We start from the raw sequence: 14,681 nt of genomic DNA on the forward strand, positions 1-14,681 counted from the left end.
GCTAGAGTAATTTAGAATATAGTATGTAGAAGACAGACCAGACTTTATGAACATTTTTATCCTTAAGCGAAAGCTAAAAATAGAGATTTTTTTCTACATATGATTTGGGGCAGGGGGGTCCATGAAAGCCTGTCTGCCCATTAAGATCTGCAGGTGGCACCTTGCTTATGTTCACTGATCATAAAAGTTTAAACTGGCAGGGATCCAGCACATGTTCTTTTCAGTGGTAGTCCCAGTATTCTCAAATTCTTTAGCTAAGATTTTCAAAGACTTTTAGACTCAATTTTTATAACTTTCCCTAGGCATTTAACAAGAACATCCCCTGTATCTCACTTCCCCTTAATTTTTACTGTATTTGCATTTATTTTTAAACTATAGATGTGAGCTGCTCTATCAATGGTTCAATTACACTTTATATATTTATGTAAATACTGCTTTGAATCCCTTAGTAGATAGACAGGTTACAAATGGTTTAGATAAATACGTAAAGCCTGATTACCCATGCTTTGGGGCCTAGGAAGGACACTGTCTCTTAAATGTTTCTTATTTCTCATTAGCGTAGCTGTACTTCTGAACTTCCACAGAGTTGAATGTTGATACAGATAGAATGCTTCGGATGGGAAGCATTATGTCTCCACACATATGTACGCATCCTATGATGATCTTTGGTTCCTACCATAATATTTCCATGTGTCAATCCTCTATAGTATCTACAAGATCCATAAATTCTGGTCTTATTGCATTGGTATTAAATACTGGAAGACCTCAGGTCTGTCAGTGCTTTTTCTTTCTATTTCTATATAATTACGCAATTAAGAGAATTGTCCTCTTTAAAATCTGCTCTATTCTTGGGGTGGGGGAGATATTTTGTTACATTTTACATTAACTCTTATTTACTCACATCAGTATTACAGGAGCGATATCGTTTCCTTTCTCCAAGACAATATTTTCCTCCACCAGAAGGCCTGGAAAAAACAGTATAAATTTTATGAATATGTACATAGGAAGTAACAGTGAAAAAATCATATAAAGGAATGCATTTTTTACAGTTCTTTACCAATTCAGTCAATGCTACTGTTCATTTTTAAAACTTCAGATTTAAGTAATAATAACCAAACTGGCATTTATATATATTTATAAAATTAGATTCTGTAGAAAATGAAGGTAAAATACAATTTCTTCTCTTTATTTTTATTTTCATGCCAACTAAAATCAGAAAAAATGTGGAAACATTGTATATTATTCTAATGTACTAAATTAATTCTAAACATCTATATGCTGCATCAGTGAAAACATGTAATACTGATAGTGCCATAGCTTGTAGTGTTGCTTTAGTGCAACTCATTACTCTAAGACCTAAGCTTTGCTGGTGCAGACCATTTTCATATCGGTCTAAGATTAATCAAAATTAAGAAAATACTACTTTTCTATTATTACAGTCAAGCTGCTATTCTCTAGTATCTAAATGCCTGCTTCTGATTTCACTACCATAACTGTAAATCTGGGGAAAATAAATTAACATCAGTGATGTTTCTTTGGATTTACAGTATTGGAACCAATCTGATGGAGACACACTGACAGCTGCCATTTTTAAGGAGCCAATGTATTTACAACTTAAGTTGATAGAACAATTTAGTTTACTTGTCTTTGTTAATAGAAAAACTAGGGCCTAAATGGCTGATATTTCACGTAGAGTAGTTCATTCTTTTTAATTTTAACAATGCACTAGGGTTGCTATAGATAGCTAAAAACAGGGTCAGTTAAAAATTTAGGTTATTTTCAGTTTTATTTTCAAATATGTAATACTAGCCAGGTTCCAAGGTACTGTGCAACTAGTTCTGAACATTCAAAGGAGCTTTGTGCTTATGTCTCTTGAATAGTAGCACCCAAAATCTGAATGGCAAATTACTTCTAAACCTGAGGGAAGTTTCAAGAATAGTTTGTGATATTACATTAGGACATCCTGTTCAAAAACCTCATTGGGCAAGTTCAAGTCTTTGAACGTGTTTAAGGTAGTTTTTTCCCCCAATTTTGGCTTCTCTTTTTTTAATTAAAAAAAAAAGTTACTTGAATTCACTGTGCAATCCTATACATATCAGAAGTAAGCCCCGCTGAGTTCAGTGGGACACTTCACCCAGGTAAACCCCAGAATATTTGAATCACATATTAACAAAGTGAAAGATACATTTATATTTTAAAGTATTTATTACAATGAGTTTGCAGAACTGAATTATTTCCAAAAGTGATATTGAAAGAGAATCCGGGCACAATGACATGACCAGGTGATGGGATAGTTATCACAACATTCTAGGGTTAAATGGGATTAAAGTATAATCTGGCCTCTTGTCCTAAACCATAATTCACCCATTTATTATTTAATGTGATGTTATGATATAATATCACTCTCTGTGACTTCTGGTCACAAAATCAAGCTATTACATGGTGGTTATAATCTGATAAACATAGTTCCATAAAACCATGTAATATGCAAACTGAATACAATTATTGTCACTCAGTAATTATTTTATTTTAAGATTATTGAAGGGCCAAGTATAATGGGCATGATTCAGCCAGGTTAAACACTTTCAAGCCCTGTCCATTTCGATGAGGGGAAAATTAAACACATGGGACTTAAAGGTGCTTAACTGTAACCGAATGTGCCCACTGATGTTAAATGAAATTGCTTTAGATCCAAAGGGTCAGAAAGTGAGCACAGAGTAGTATGCACTGCAGCTTTCTAGCTTTCTTGCTTTCTTCTATGTGAAGGTGAACACTGTTACAGATGATGGGAAATGTCCATGCACACCTAGACTGGTTTTCTTCCCAGAGCCTAATTAATTTCACCATTGTGTTTTTAAATGTACGGAAGTATACTGTTATGTATGAAAACAATGATTTAAGGTAAGCCTTAACACATATTTTATAGATCCCAATGGCTCTTAATGCTGGTGTTGAGGAGGAGAAAATAACTTTTTTGATGTTAGCAGCAGATGCTGAATGGACCCTAAAACAAATTACCCCAGTATACATTCAGTGAAACCAGTGGGACTACTCTGAATTCTGAGCATCCAAGGGTTTTGCAGCAGTGAAGATGAGAAAGGAATGTCCAGTCCTATGAAGTTCAGGAGCAAGATGAAGGGTAGAGCCATGCTATAAAAAAGCAGAGCTTCAAGCTCCCCAAAGCATACAGGAGGATTTAGCAGCCAGGTCTCATTGAAAGGATTTCTGTAAGAGCTGATACAGGGACAACATTGCATTAGAGGACTAATGCAAGGAAAATAAAGAGCAGGAACATGAAAGTGTAGTTGGTATTACTGGACATTAACAAGGCAAAAGTGATGGATAAATATAAATGTCCCAGCACGTAATTATAGTCGATATTACAAAGTTGGAGTGCTGAACTTGAATGTAAAACAGAACTGTTATATTCCAAAAAATCTGATGAATTGCCACTTGATATTGTATCTTCAAGGGCTCCTAGAAACTGATATTGCCGTCTTGCCAGAATGCACTGCCTCCAATTTGTAAAAGGCAGTTAGTTTCAGGGTATTCCAAAAATTACTCTTGGTAATGCCAAGAATTGCAGCCCATGGTGTAAAGAGGTTTTCAGGTTACACAGATTTTGCTTTGCCCCTCAATTTTGCCTATATGTGGACAAATCCAGAGGGAGAAAATACTGGGGAACAGGGAAAAATTAGAAGGATATCAAAAAGTGGATCTGGGACTATAGTGCTGTGAGATCACATGGTGGAAGGAGGAAAGAGCTCCTCTCTACAACCTGGGATAAACTAGCTACCTTGAATAGCCTGTGCCACAAACACTCTTGCAGTGAGGTTGCTTTGCTGTCATCGGTATTCTCTCAATAATCTCATTCTTCCCTTCCCTCTTCAAACTGATTTATCTGAATTAAAGTATGTTGTTTATTTGCATCCCATCCTTCCTCCAAGATGCTCAGTGGCATAGGTTGGCTCTCACCCAGGTATTGGAACTATACCAAGATGGAACTATATTGTGCTCCTCTAGAACATTCTCTGGGGAGGGGACAACTTGGGGAATAATCAGTGTTGCAAAGGTAAGAAGGCACTTATAAGAGTTTGCCATGATTCCATCCTGAATTATCTTCAGGTGTCTTTGCTTTCATTCCTTGTCATTTTTGGTGCTGGTACAATGGCTGTTTCACTCTCCTCTTCCAAATGTAGAAGGCTGCAAAATCTGGATCCCATGGAGATCTGAGGTGTGTCTGCACCTTCTATTGTAACCAAAACAGGAAAAAGGGTTATATGGTAGAGTTTCACATGGCAAGCCAGCACTGATATGGGACCTATATATGCAACCAAGCTATTGTTCAGATCATAAGGGTTAGCCAACAAAAGCATGCAAGAGGGCTGGACTGGACAAAGCACAAACATTCTGCTGATACAGGAGAAAGGCTACGTAGACACAGTGCTTCTTTTCTTCTGTAAGATTATTCCTCCTACGATTCCATTTCAAGAAATTTAACACTCCTCTTTTTTTCTCTTCATTTTTCCTGATTGGATCTTGACATTAGGAGATTTCTACCTTCTGAATTTTTTTTTTTTCTATTTGGAGGCTGTGCCACTTCCTCATCTGGGACAAGTAGCTATCACTACTATTTTGGTTTATGACAACAGCATATGTACTGATATGAAGAAACATATTGTGAGTTAACTACCCATGAAAATGAGCATTTCATGATTGCAGCAATACTTTCCCCAGTCATTGCGATCACAGGAACTTACATTGGCTGTACCTGTAACCAGTTAACAAAATATGTTTCTCCACATGATTTCAAACCTGGGAATGGTTGGAAAAGCTTGTGTGTAGGGGGTGAGGGGGAGTATTATATGAACTGGGTCAAAGAGTGAATTGGTTTCATGCTGCTTTTTGGCTCAAGCTCTTGAGGGGGCAAAGAAAAACTTGCGAGGAAGCTTATGAGTGAAAAGGAAGCAGTGAGCAGATGCAAACGCAGGTTGCCTGAGGAATAGCAAAGGAATAGATACTGTATGAGAAGCAAGGAGATATGAAGATAGCAAGATGAGCACACAATAATATGAAAGATGTCAAGGCAATTATGAGTCCACACTGTCTATTGGCTGCAAGGAGGCAACCCCCACTTAGAGGCCAGCTGCTGAGCACGCACAGCTCCATCCAGGCTAGTAAAAGGCTGCTGAGAGGGGAGAGGCTCATGTGGTCCTATGGTTTAGCTTTGGACAGATTCATATGCATAACAATATCTATTATTGTCCTACATAAAATGATTGCCAATTGTGGCATTATCCTTTTTGACTGCAAGAGAGAGATTCCGCCTGCACTGATAATTCTTACTCTATAAAGATTTATGAAGGCAACTGCTGAGTGGACATGAAAACTGCCATCCCCACTGAAAGTCAAGGAATTGACCATTATTCGTGAAAACTTTGGAGCATTTGAAAGTGAACATTTCAAGTTATTTTTTCATAGTTATATGTTCACAGTTCATGAGCCCTATCAGATCATATTAGTCTATCAGCCTCATAACAATGTTGTATACCTGTTTTTACAATAGTAATTAGTTTTCCAATGTATGTACATATTTATGACTATTAATTCAGATGGTGGTCATTTCTTTCCTATCTTCATGCTTTTCCTGCACAAAAGTGTTTATGTACAAGAAATGTGTAACAGCTGAAATGGGCTCCAAGATGGCTGCAGTGTCCAACATTTGCTCTCAAGCAGCTGTTAACTGATATTTATCTAACTAGACAAGAAGAAGGAACCCTAATCTTCTTTGAAGCAAGGGAGGAAGAGCCTGGTTACAATGGCAGATTTAGAGAAAAGCAGTAGTCTTTATTACAGGTTTGTGTTATTAGCTCTTCAGCACAAGACTTCACAGTTCATAGAAATCTACAACTAGGGGAGGGGGTCATACACAAATGTATATGTATGTGTGCAGAGCTCTTGGCAAGAAAAGGTTGTAATGCAAGCTTGCACCCTCTAGTGCCATCATTAGATAGCATGTCAATTACCTAACAGGTTGGAACTGTGACACCAGAATAGAGATAACAACATTATTTGAGCTCTTAACAATAAGAAGATAATAATGTAATTAAGAACAATGAAGACAAAATTTTCCCAATTAAATTATGGCAACACAATAAGGAGCTGTGTGGAACGCTGGCAGTGCAATCCTATATATATCTACTCAGAAGTAAGTCCCACTGAGCACAATGGCAACTAACTCCCAGATAAGGGAGGGGGCAGGATTGCAAAGAAAGAAACTTGCAGTTTACGGGAGCAGTAAGAATTTACATGGCTGAACAGACATTGCTACTAGAAAAAAGGATATTTTAGCTGTTGGATATGTTATGTAATCTATAGAAAGTATCATTGTTTCATAGGGATAAATAATTTAAAAGATTTGGTCTGTATGTTAATACATTTGCAAAACTAATTATTTTGTATATGAACAGCAGAAACATATTTTAATTAGCTTATTAAGTGGGGATGATAGATTGGTTTAGATAAATGGAGCTGTGAAAAGGAGAAATTACCTGCTACGTGTTAAATATACAATCTATGTTTATAGTGTATGTTTAATGCAGATATTTTAAAATGTGGAAGTATGTTAAGTAAGCTCCTCCTGGATAGCTGATCCTGTCTGCTGTTTTAAAGACAAGTATTGGTACAGTACTGAAACATTTTTACAGATAACATATGAAACCACACTTTGAAACATTTCCAAATATGCCTTTTTTTGCTGGCTCTGGCTTACTTTAGCTACTTACGCTGGACTGTCACAGTGTCTTATGGATGATGAGACTCCTCCCCCGCAGGTCCTGCTGCACTCTCCCCATATTGACCAGGGACCCCAACCCCCATCTATGCTCTGGGGCCAAGTGCCAAAAGGTACGCACTCTCCCTGATAACACCACTGAAAAGATTTCATAGAAAACACAGAATTAGCTTTCAACTGATAGAGTTATCAGGACAGAAAAATATATGGGTCAGACATTGACCAATTATAGGCATCAGCGTTCCTTTTATAGATAACATACAGATGTTTCACTTTCTTTAGCCATGTTTAGTCAATGGTAAAGGCAAATGCTTTTGTTATTTATCTTTAGCTAAGCCTGAGTTATAAATCCCTAACACACATAAAAGTTTAACAAGACAGCATTTTTCTTTTCATACACAACCTTACCATCTCTCATTAGTATAAATTGCAACTCACTGAAAATCTTCTTTAGACATTAGAAATAATTTTAAGAGTGTTTTTTTTAAAAAAAAAACCCGGCTCACCTATACTTGGACTAATGGTTTATCAGCACAACATGGAAAATTCTCCAGTTAGGAATTTTTATGAGGGTTATTGCTTTTCCTTTAAAAAAACACTAAACTATGGATACTGTTACAATGGAGAAGGAATTTGAAGCAGTATTTCATCTACACTTACACTGCAGACATAATAAAAGCAATGCCAAAACACTAGAAATAAACAAACAAAAATGTCTTACTGCTCACTGACTAGCCAGTCGTTCAGAAACTAAATAAGCATATGGACTGAAATTTTAAAATAGGCAAACAGCTAAGCCTTAAACGTGGCAATATTTTTTGTATGATGGGCCATCAGGTTAGTATGAGACAAAAGCTGTATTAAATACATAACTTGAGCTGGAATGCTTTATTCACATCCGATTAAGCCAAGCCCTACAGTCCTGATTTAAGATTAAATTTGACTGTCCTGTTTCACTGTAGAAAATTGAGAAGAATGCTGCAGAAAATGAAATAATTTGTCCTGTCAAAATAACATTTTGACCATACCCAGTAAATTCTAAAAATTCTACCAACTGTAGTCTGCATCCAGACTTAGACATGCTTCGAGTAGACTCATTGAAATCAATGGGACTTTAGTTCCATTGAGTTCAATGGGTTTACTCTAAGCACGACTAAGCCGGGATCCAACTCTGTGGTTATGGTACAAAATAACACCACATTATCTTTTATGAAATGGTCAGGGTTGGGTTTTGTGTGTGCAAACCAACTTGATTCAAGAATCTTGCCCCAAACTATCTGGGTTCAGATTCAGCACAATCCTATATGTGTCTATTCAAAAGTAAGCCCCACTTAGTTCAATGGGATTTACTCCCAGGGAAATGTGTGCAGGATAGAAACCTAAATTAGTTGAACAAAGCTATTCATGACTTAACTTAAATACCATTGATTTCAATGGAAACTAAGTTCAACTAAATCAGGCTGTAATCCTAAACACTCTTACTAGGAAGTAGGACTATTGGATACAATGGAATTGTGAGTAAACATGCATAGGATTGCACTGTTAATCTGAATCCAACTCAAAGTCATTAGCAGAAGTTGCTAAGGACATCGAAAAGGAATATTGCTTACCCATGTCTTGAGCAATATCATTTATTAAAAAAATAGGCACAGTACCATCCAGGCTTCAGGTATTACTGTGGGCTGGAGAAGAAGATATATAATGTGGAACCCTTTAACCACTTCAATTTATTTCACTTTCCAGTTTATAATTCCAGAAACAATTAGAACTCTAAGAAAATGGAAAGGATATTGAGGTAAACTGATGAAGTTTGTGCCTATCATTATCAATCACAATACATGAAACGATTTCTAGTACACAGTTTTATAGCATGCAGTAAATATCTTTACTTTGGATATATATTTGGATACAAAACCTCTGGCAATGTTGCATGAGGCATGGCATCAGGTACAGAGGTATACCTGAATATATCTAGATATTGACAGAAAGAAACCTTCCTTTCAAGGTAAATTTGGATGGTCAAGTACATATCAGTTTGGAAGTGAAACAGGGTCACACAAAAACAAAGTAGTGGTTTCTAAACACTTGAGGGACTCCCTGTGTATGAAGTATCTTAAGTTTAAAAAGGAAAAGGAAAAGTTTTTGAAAAAACCTAAACAGTCCTATGACTATCCATGTTAGAAACATGGGGGTGGGGGAGAGAGAAAGAAAATGGAAGGTGAGAGTTGGTATTGGCCGGCTTGAGCCCCAAACAGCTGATAGCAGGGGTGGGCAACTTGTGGACCTTCAAATTTTGTTGGACTGCACACGGCATAGCCAATGGAGATGGATGATGGGAGTTGAAATTCAACAACTTCTGGTGGGCCACAAGGTGCCCGGCCCTGGCCTATAGCATCCTGGAAATGAGGTTAGAGTCAGGAGAAAGTGCACCACAAGGTTAAAAAAATGTCCTCCCCATTCTATACTCCATCCCACCAATAAAGCATCCAGGTTCAGGGCTGGTAACCAGTTTTGATCCTGAGCCCTTTAGCACTATATAGCACAGCAGGAAGTTTCAAGAAGGTGGGGGGAAAGTTCATCCCTAAGAGCCCCAAACAGTGCTACAAGGTTCCTGGCCCAGGCTAGCTTGAGCCCTGAATATTACAATATTTGATTATGGGCCTCCACTTGTTATAAATTAAATCTGAAAGCTCTTTAGCTTTGAAAATGAAGCAAGTCATCCCAGTATTTAAAAGAAGAATAGCTTGTGTTTCTACTTTGCTGAATTCTTTCCTGTGTCTGGAGTCAACTTAGATTTAAATGTCATGAACCTGATGAAAATCACCTGTCTCCATATCTGCTATTTGGCCCAGATGGGAAGCTGCTATTTGTGCCTAGGGCAGCTTCCCTCTGTTCCAAATACCAGCTTTGGGGGAATTTTTATCAGGATTACAGCATGGGGGGACAAGTTAAACTACCCTCCTCCATATCACTATCCCACTCCAGATCAGGGCCACCACAGCTGATTTTTAAAAACACATGTAAACAGAAATGCAAAAGCACATTTAGCATGACATGTACTGTTACTCTTAGCTAGTGTAGCTGGCTGTAAACATCATAGTCCAGGGTGCTGCACGTAACAACACAATGAGGAAAGGGAAATCATGTTTTCATTTAGTGAGAAGCCCCCATGGCTAGTAACATTATTTAGGCAGCACTGAAGGGATATAATAAAGATTGGCTCCCTCCTCACTTCAATCAAGTATACATCCTACTAGTAGGTAAATAGAGTAATTTTCCTGCTTTTTAAAATTCTGATGGAGTTCCATACAATTATCAGAGATGATCTGGTAATAGTCAGTTTAGAAGTAACAAGCAATACTAAGATAACGGTTGGAGCCTCCTTTTTTTGGAGAGACCAGGTAAATATGAACCAAAAGGAGGCTAAGAAGTTCTGTGATTTTGTTGTTCAGTCGTTCAGTCGTGTCCGACTCTTCGTGACCCCATGGACCATAGCACGCCAGGCCTTCCTGTCCTGCGCTCTCTCCCGGAGCGTGCTCAAGTTCATATTCATTGCATCCGTGATGCTATCTAGCCATCCCATCCTCTGCCGTCCCCTTCTCCTTTTGCCTTCAGTCTTTCCCAGCATCAGGGTCTTTTCCAGGGAGTTTTCTCTTCGCATTAGGTGGCCAAAATATTGGAGCTTCAGCTTCATTATCTGTCCTTCCAATGAGCACTCAGGGTTGATTTCCTTTAGGATGGACTGATTTGACCTCCTTGCAGTCCAGGGCACTCGTAAGAGTCTTCTCCAGCACCACAGTTCGAAAGCATCAATTCTTCGGCGCTCAGCCTTCCTTATAGTCCAGCTCTCACAGCCATACATTACTACTGGGAAAACCATAGCTTTGATTAGACGGACCTTTGTCGGCAAGGTGATGTCTCTGCTTCTTACTATGCTGTCTAGGTTGGCCATCGCTTTCCTCCCAAGGAGCAAGCGTCTTTTAATTTCATGGCTACAGTCACCGTCTGCAGTGATCTTGGAGCCCAAGAAAGTAAAATCTGTCACTGCTTCCATTTCTGCCCCTTCCATATGCCAGGACGTGATGGGGCCAGATGCCATGATCTTAGTTTTTTTAATGTTGAGTTTCAAACCAGCTTTTGCACTCTCCTCTTTCACCCTCAACAAGAGGCTCTTGAGATCCTCTTCGCTTTCTGCCATTAGGGTGGTATCGTCTGCATATCGGAGGTTGTTGATAATTCTCCCAGCAATCTTAATTCCGACCTCTGATTCATCCAACCCGGCATTTCTCATGATGTACTCTGCATATAAGTTAAATAAGCAGGGTGACAATATGCAGCCTTGTCGTACTCCTTTCCCAATTTTGAACCAATCGGTTGTTCCATGTCTGGTTCTTACTGTTGCTTCTTGACCCTCGTACAGGTTTCTCAGGAGACAGATAAGGTGGTCTGGTACTCCCATCACTTTAAGAATTTGCCACAGTTTGTTGTGATCCACACAATCAAAGGCTTTAGCGTAGTCAATGAAGCAGAAATAGACGTTTTTCTGGAATTCTCTTGCTTTCTCCATGATGCAGCGAATGTTGGCGATTTGATCTCTAGTTCCTCTGCCTTTTCTAAACCCAGCTTGTACTTCCGGTAGTTCTCAGTTCGCATACTGCTGAAGCCTAGCTTGTAGGATTTTGAGCATCACCTTGCTGGCATGTGAAATGAGCGCAATTGTGTGGTAGTTTGAACACTCTTTGGCGTTGCCCTTCTTTGGAATTGGAATGTAAACTGACCTTTTCCAGTCTTGTGGCCACTGTTGAGTGTTCCAGATTTGTTGGCATATTGAATGCAGCACTTTAACAGAATCATCTTTTAGGATTTTAAATAGCTCGGCTGGAATACTGTCATCTCCGCTAGCTTTGTTGTTACTAATGCTTCCTAAGGCCCACTTGACTTCACTCTCTAGGATGTCCGGCTCAAGTTCAGTGAGCGCACTATCATGGCTATCAGGGACATTCAGATCTTTCCTGTATAGTTCTTCTGTGTATTCTTGCCATCTCTTCTTAATCTCATCTGCTTCTGTTAGGTCCCTGCCTTCTTTGTCCTTTATCATGCCCGTCTTTGCACAAAACGTTCCCTTGAGATCTCCAATTTTCTTGAAGAGATCTCTAGTCTTTCCCATTCTGTTGTTTTCCTCGATTTCTTTGCATTGTTCATTTAAGAAGGCCTTCTTGTCTCTCCTTGCTATTCTCTGGAACTCTGCATTCAGTTGGGTATATCTTCCCCTTTCTCCCTTGCTTTTCGCTTCCCTTCTTTCCTCAGCTACTTGTAAAGCCTCATCAGACAGCCACTTTGCTTTCTTGCATTTCTTTTTCTTTGGGATGGATTTCGTTGCTGCCTCCTGAACAATGTTACGGACCTCCGTCCATAGTTCCTCAGGCACTCTGTGTATCAGGTCTAATCCCTGAAATCTATTCCTCACCTCCACTGTATATTCATCAGGGATATGATTTAGGTCATACCTGAACGGTTTAGTGGTTTTCCCGACGTTCTTCAATTTAAGCCGAAATTTTGCAAGAAGCAGCTCATGATCTGAGCCACAGTCAGCTCCAGGTCTTGTTTTTACTGACTGTATGGAGCTTCTCCATCTTTGACTGCAAAGGACATAATCAATCTGATTTCGATATTGACCATCTGGTGACATCCATGTGTAGAGTCGCCTCTTGTGCTGTTGGAAAAGAGTGTTTGCTATGATCAGCATGTTCTCTTGGCAAAACTCTATTAGCTTTTGTCCTGCTTCATTTTGTACACCAAGGCCATGCCTGCCTGTTATCCCGGTGATTTCTTGACTTCCTACTTTAGCATTCCAATCCCCTATGATGAAGAGGACATCTTTTTTTGGTGTTAGTTCTAGAAGGTGTTGTAGGTCTTCATAGAACCGATCAACCTCAGCTTCTTCAGCCTCAGTGGTTGGGGCATAGACTTGAATTACTGTGATGTTGAATGGTTTGCCTTGGATTCGTACTGAGATCATTCTATCATTTTTAAGATTGTACCCCAGTACTGCTTTTCCCACCCTTTTGTTGACTATGAGTGCTACTCCATTTCTTCTAAGGGATTCTTGCCCACAATAGTAGATATGATGGTCACCTGAATTAAATTCGCCCATGCCTGTCCATTTTAGTTCGCTGATTCCCAAGATGTCGATGTTCAATCTTGCCATCTCATGTTTTACCACCTCCAGCTTACCTTGATTCATTGATCTGACATTCCAGGTTCCTAAACAATATTGTTCTTTACAGCATCGGATTTTCTTTTCACCACCAGACACATCCACAGCTGAGTGTCCTTTCGGGTTTGGCCCAGCCGCTTCACTCTTTCTGGCGCTACTTGGAAATACCCTCTGCTCTTCCCCAGTAGCATATTGGACACCTTCCGACCTGAGGTGCTCATCTTCCGGCGTCATATCTTTTAGCCTTGTGATACGTTCCATGGGGTTTTCTTGGCAAGAATACTGGAGTGGGTTGCCATTTCCTTCTCCAGTGGACCACATTTTGTCAGAACTCTCTGCCATGACCTGTCCGTCTTGGGTGGCCCTGCACGGCATAGCTTATGGCTTCACTGAGTTACGCAAGCCCCTTCGCCACAACAAGGCAATGATCCGTGAAGGGAAAATCTGTGATTTTCCTTCCTATTTAACATAAAATTCAGTTATGTAGATTAGATTAATGACATAGTAGTGTCAGATTAATGGCATGTTATAGTGAAGTGTTTTCAACTGAGCTGTCACTTTTAACTGATTTACTGTGCAATCAATCAGTGAGTTTCCTAGCAATCAAACTTTATTTAAACCCTTCCCCAATTATTTCCTGGGCTCTGTTAATCATGATGGATCACTGCCTTCTGGTTCTCTGAAGCTGTATCTCAACTTGAGTCTTCCTGTTCTGTTCCTTCCTGAAACCCATCACTTTCCCCCTCCTCTCTCACCTGCTGAAGCAAACAGGACTTTAATCTTGCCTCACAGCAGGGGGGTGTCTCCATGGTGAATTTGCTGCGAGCTGGCTCCGTTTTGATATTGTTCGGGGCGCATGATGTCGTGGCCATCCCACATCCACCCTGGAGCTTTTCGAGGAAAACCCAGATTTCCTGAGACTACTTTAAGTTTGATTCTTTTCCTTAAGTCGATTCTTTTCCTGCAGTATAGTTGTGTGCCCCAACCCCCATATTTACCTTGGGTATGCTGGCCCTGCCTAGGGGTGTGCCTTTCACCATGACCCCGGTCAAGGGGTATTTCCTGTCTCTGTGTTTCCCAGCACAAACCAATTAGTTTCTACTCAGAAGTAACTCCCATTGTGGTCAATCAGGCTTGTCCCCTGAATGCACACTTCAGAATTTACAGCGATCCCCCTCCATCAAAATAGCACATTTTAAAGCACTAATTCCCTAAAGGCTATAAAGTGCCATCTCAAAGCTACAATTCTCTGTTGATTGGTTTACTGCTGTTCGGAAGTAACTAATTCGCACCTTTGACCCTGTGCTGCATCGGATTAGGAAGGAGGCTGGTTTCCCATCCCTGCCTTCCTGAGCACAAACATATGGGTGTCTGTCTACTCAGAAGTAACTTCCATTGTGATCAATGAAGCTTGTTCCTGAAATGAGCACTCCAGAAGTTGCTGAGATTCCCATGCACTAAAATAATGCATTTAGGAACCTTAATGTCAAAGTTGTGTGTCTTTGATGTTTGCTTCCTTGCCTTTCAGAAGTAATTATTTCACAGCTTAGATCCTTTGCAGCATCGGGAGCTTCAGTGGAAAGGAGAATGGGGATTAGACAGGGGGCTGGTTGGAGCCATGGTGCTTCAAGGGCTGTGTAGAGCTATGTCAAAGTTGCTTTCTCAGCTATA

General features: G+C 39.6%; 1 protein-coding gene across 1 annotated transcript in view; it reads right to left on the bottom strand.

Annotated features, from left to right (window-relative positions):
* Window positions 1–14,681, bottom strand: part of ADAMTS6 (ADAM metallopeptidase with thrombospondin type 1 motif 6) — a 246,125-nt gene that overhangs the window by 68,346 nt on the left and 163,098 nt on the right. Inside the window, exons 13-14 of the mRNA XM_084833322.1 lie at window positions 6,786–6,931; window positions 902–965 (exon numbers count right to left, since the gene is read on the bottom strand). Coding sequence (XP_084689448.1) covers window positions 902–965; window positions 6,786–6,931 — 210 coding nt within the window. The remainder of the gene's footprint in view (window positions 1–901; window positions 966–6,785; window positions 6,932–14,681) is intronic.

This window comes from Heloderma suspectum, chromosome 2 (assembly GCF_057233095.1).
Source record: "Heloderma suspectum isolate Gila_16-S chromosome 2, 16-S_ref, whole genome shotgun sequence".
In the NCBI taxonomy this organism is placed as follows: domain Eukaryota; kingdom Metazoa; phylum Chordata; class Lepidosauria; order Squamata; family Helodermatidae; genus Heloderma; species Heloderma suspectum.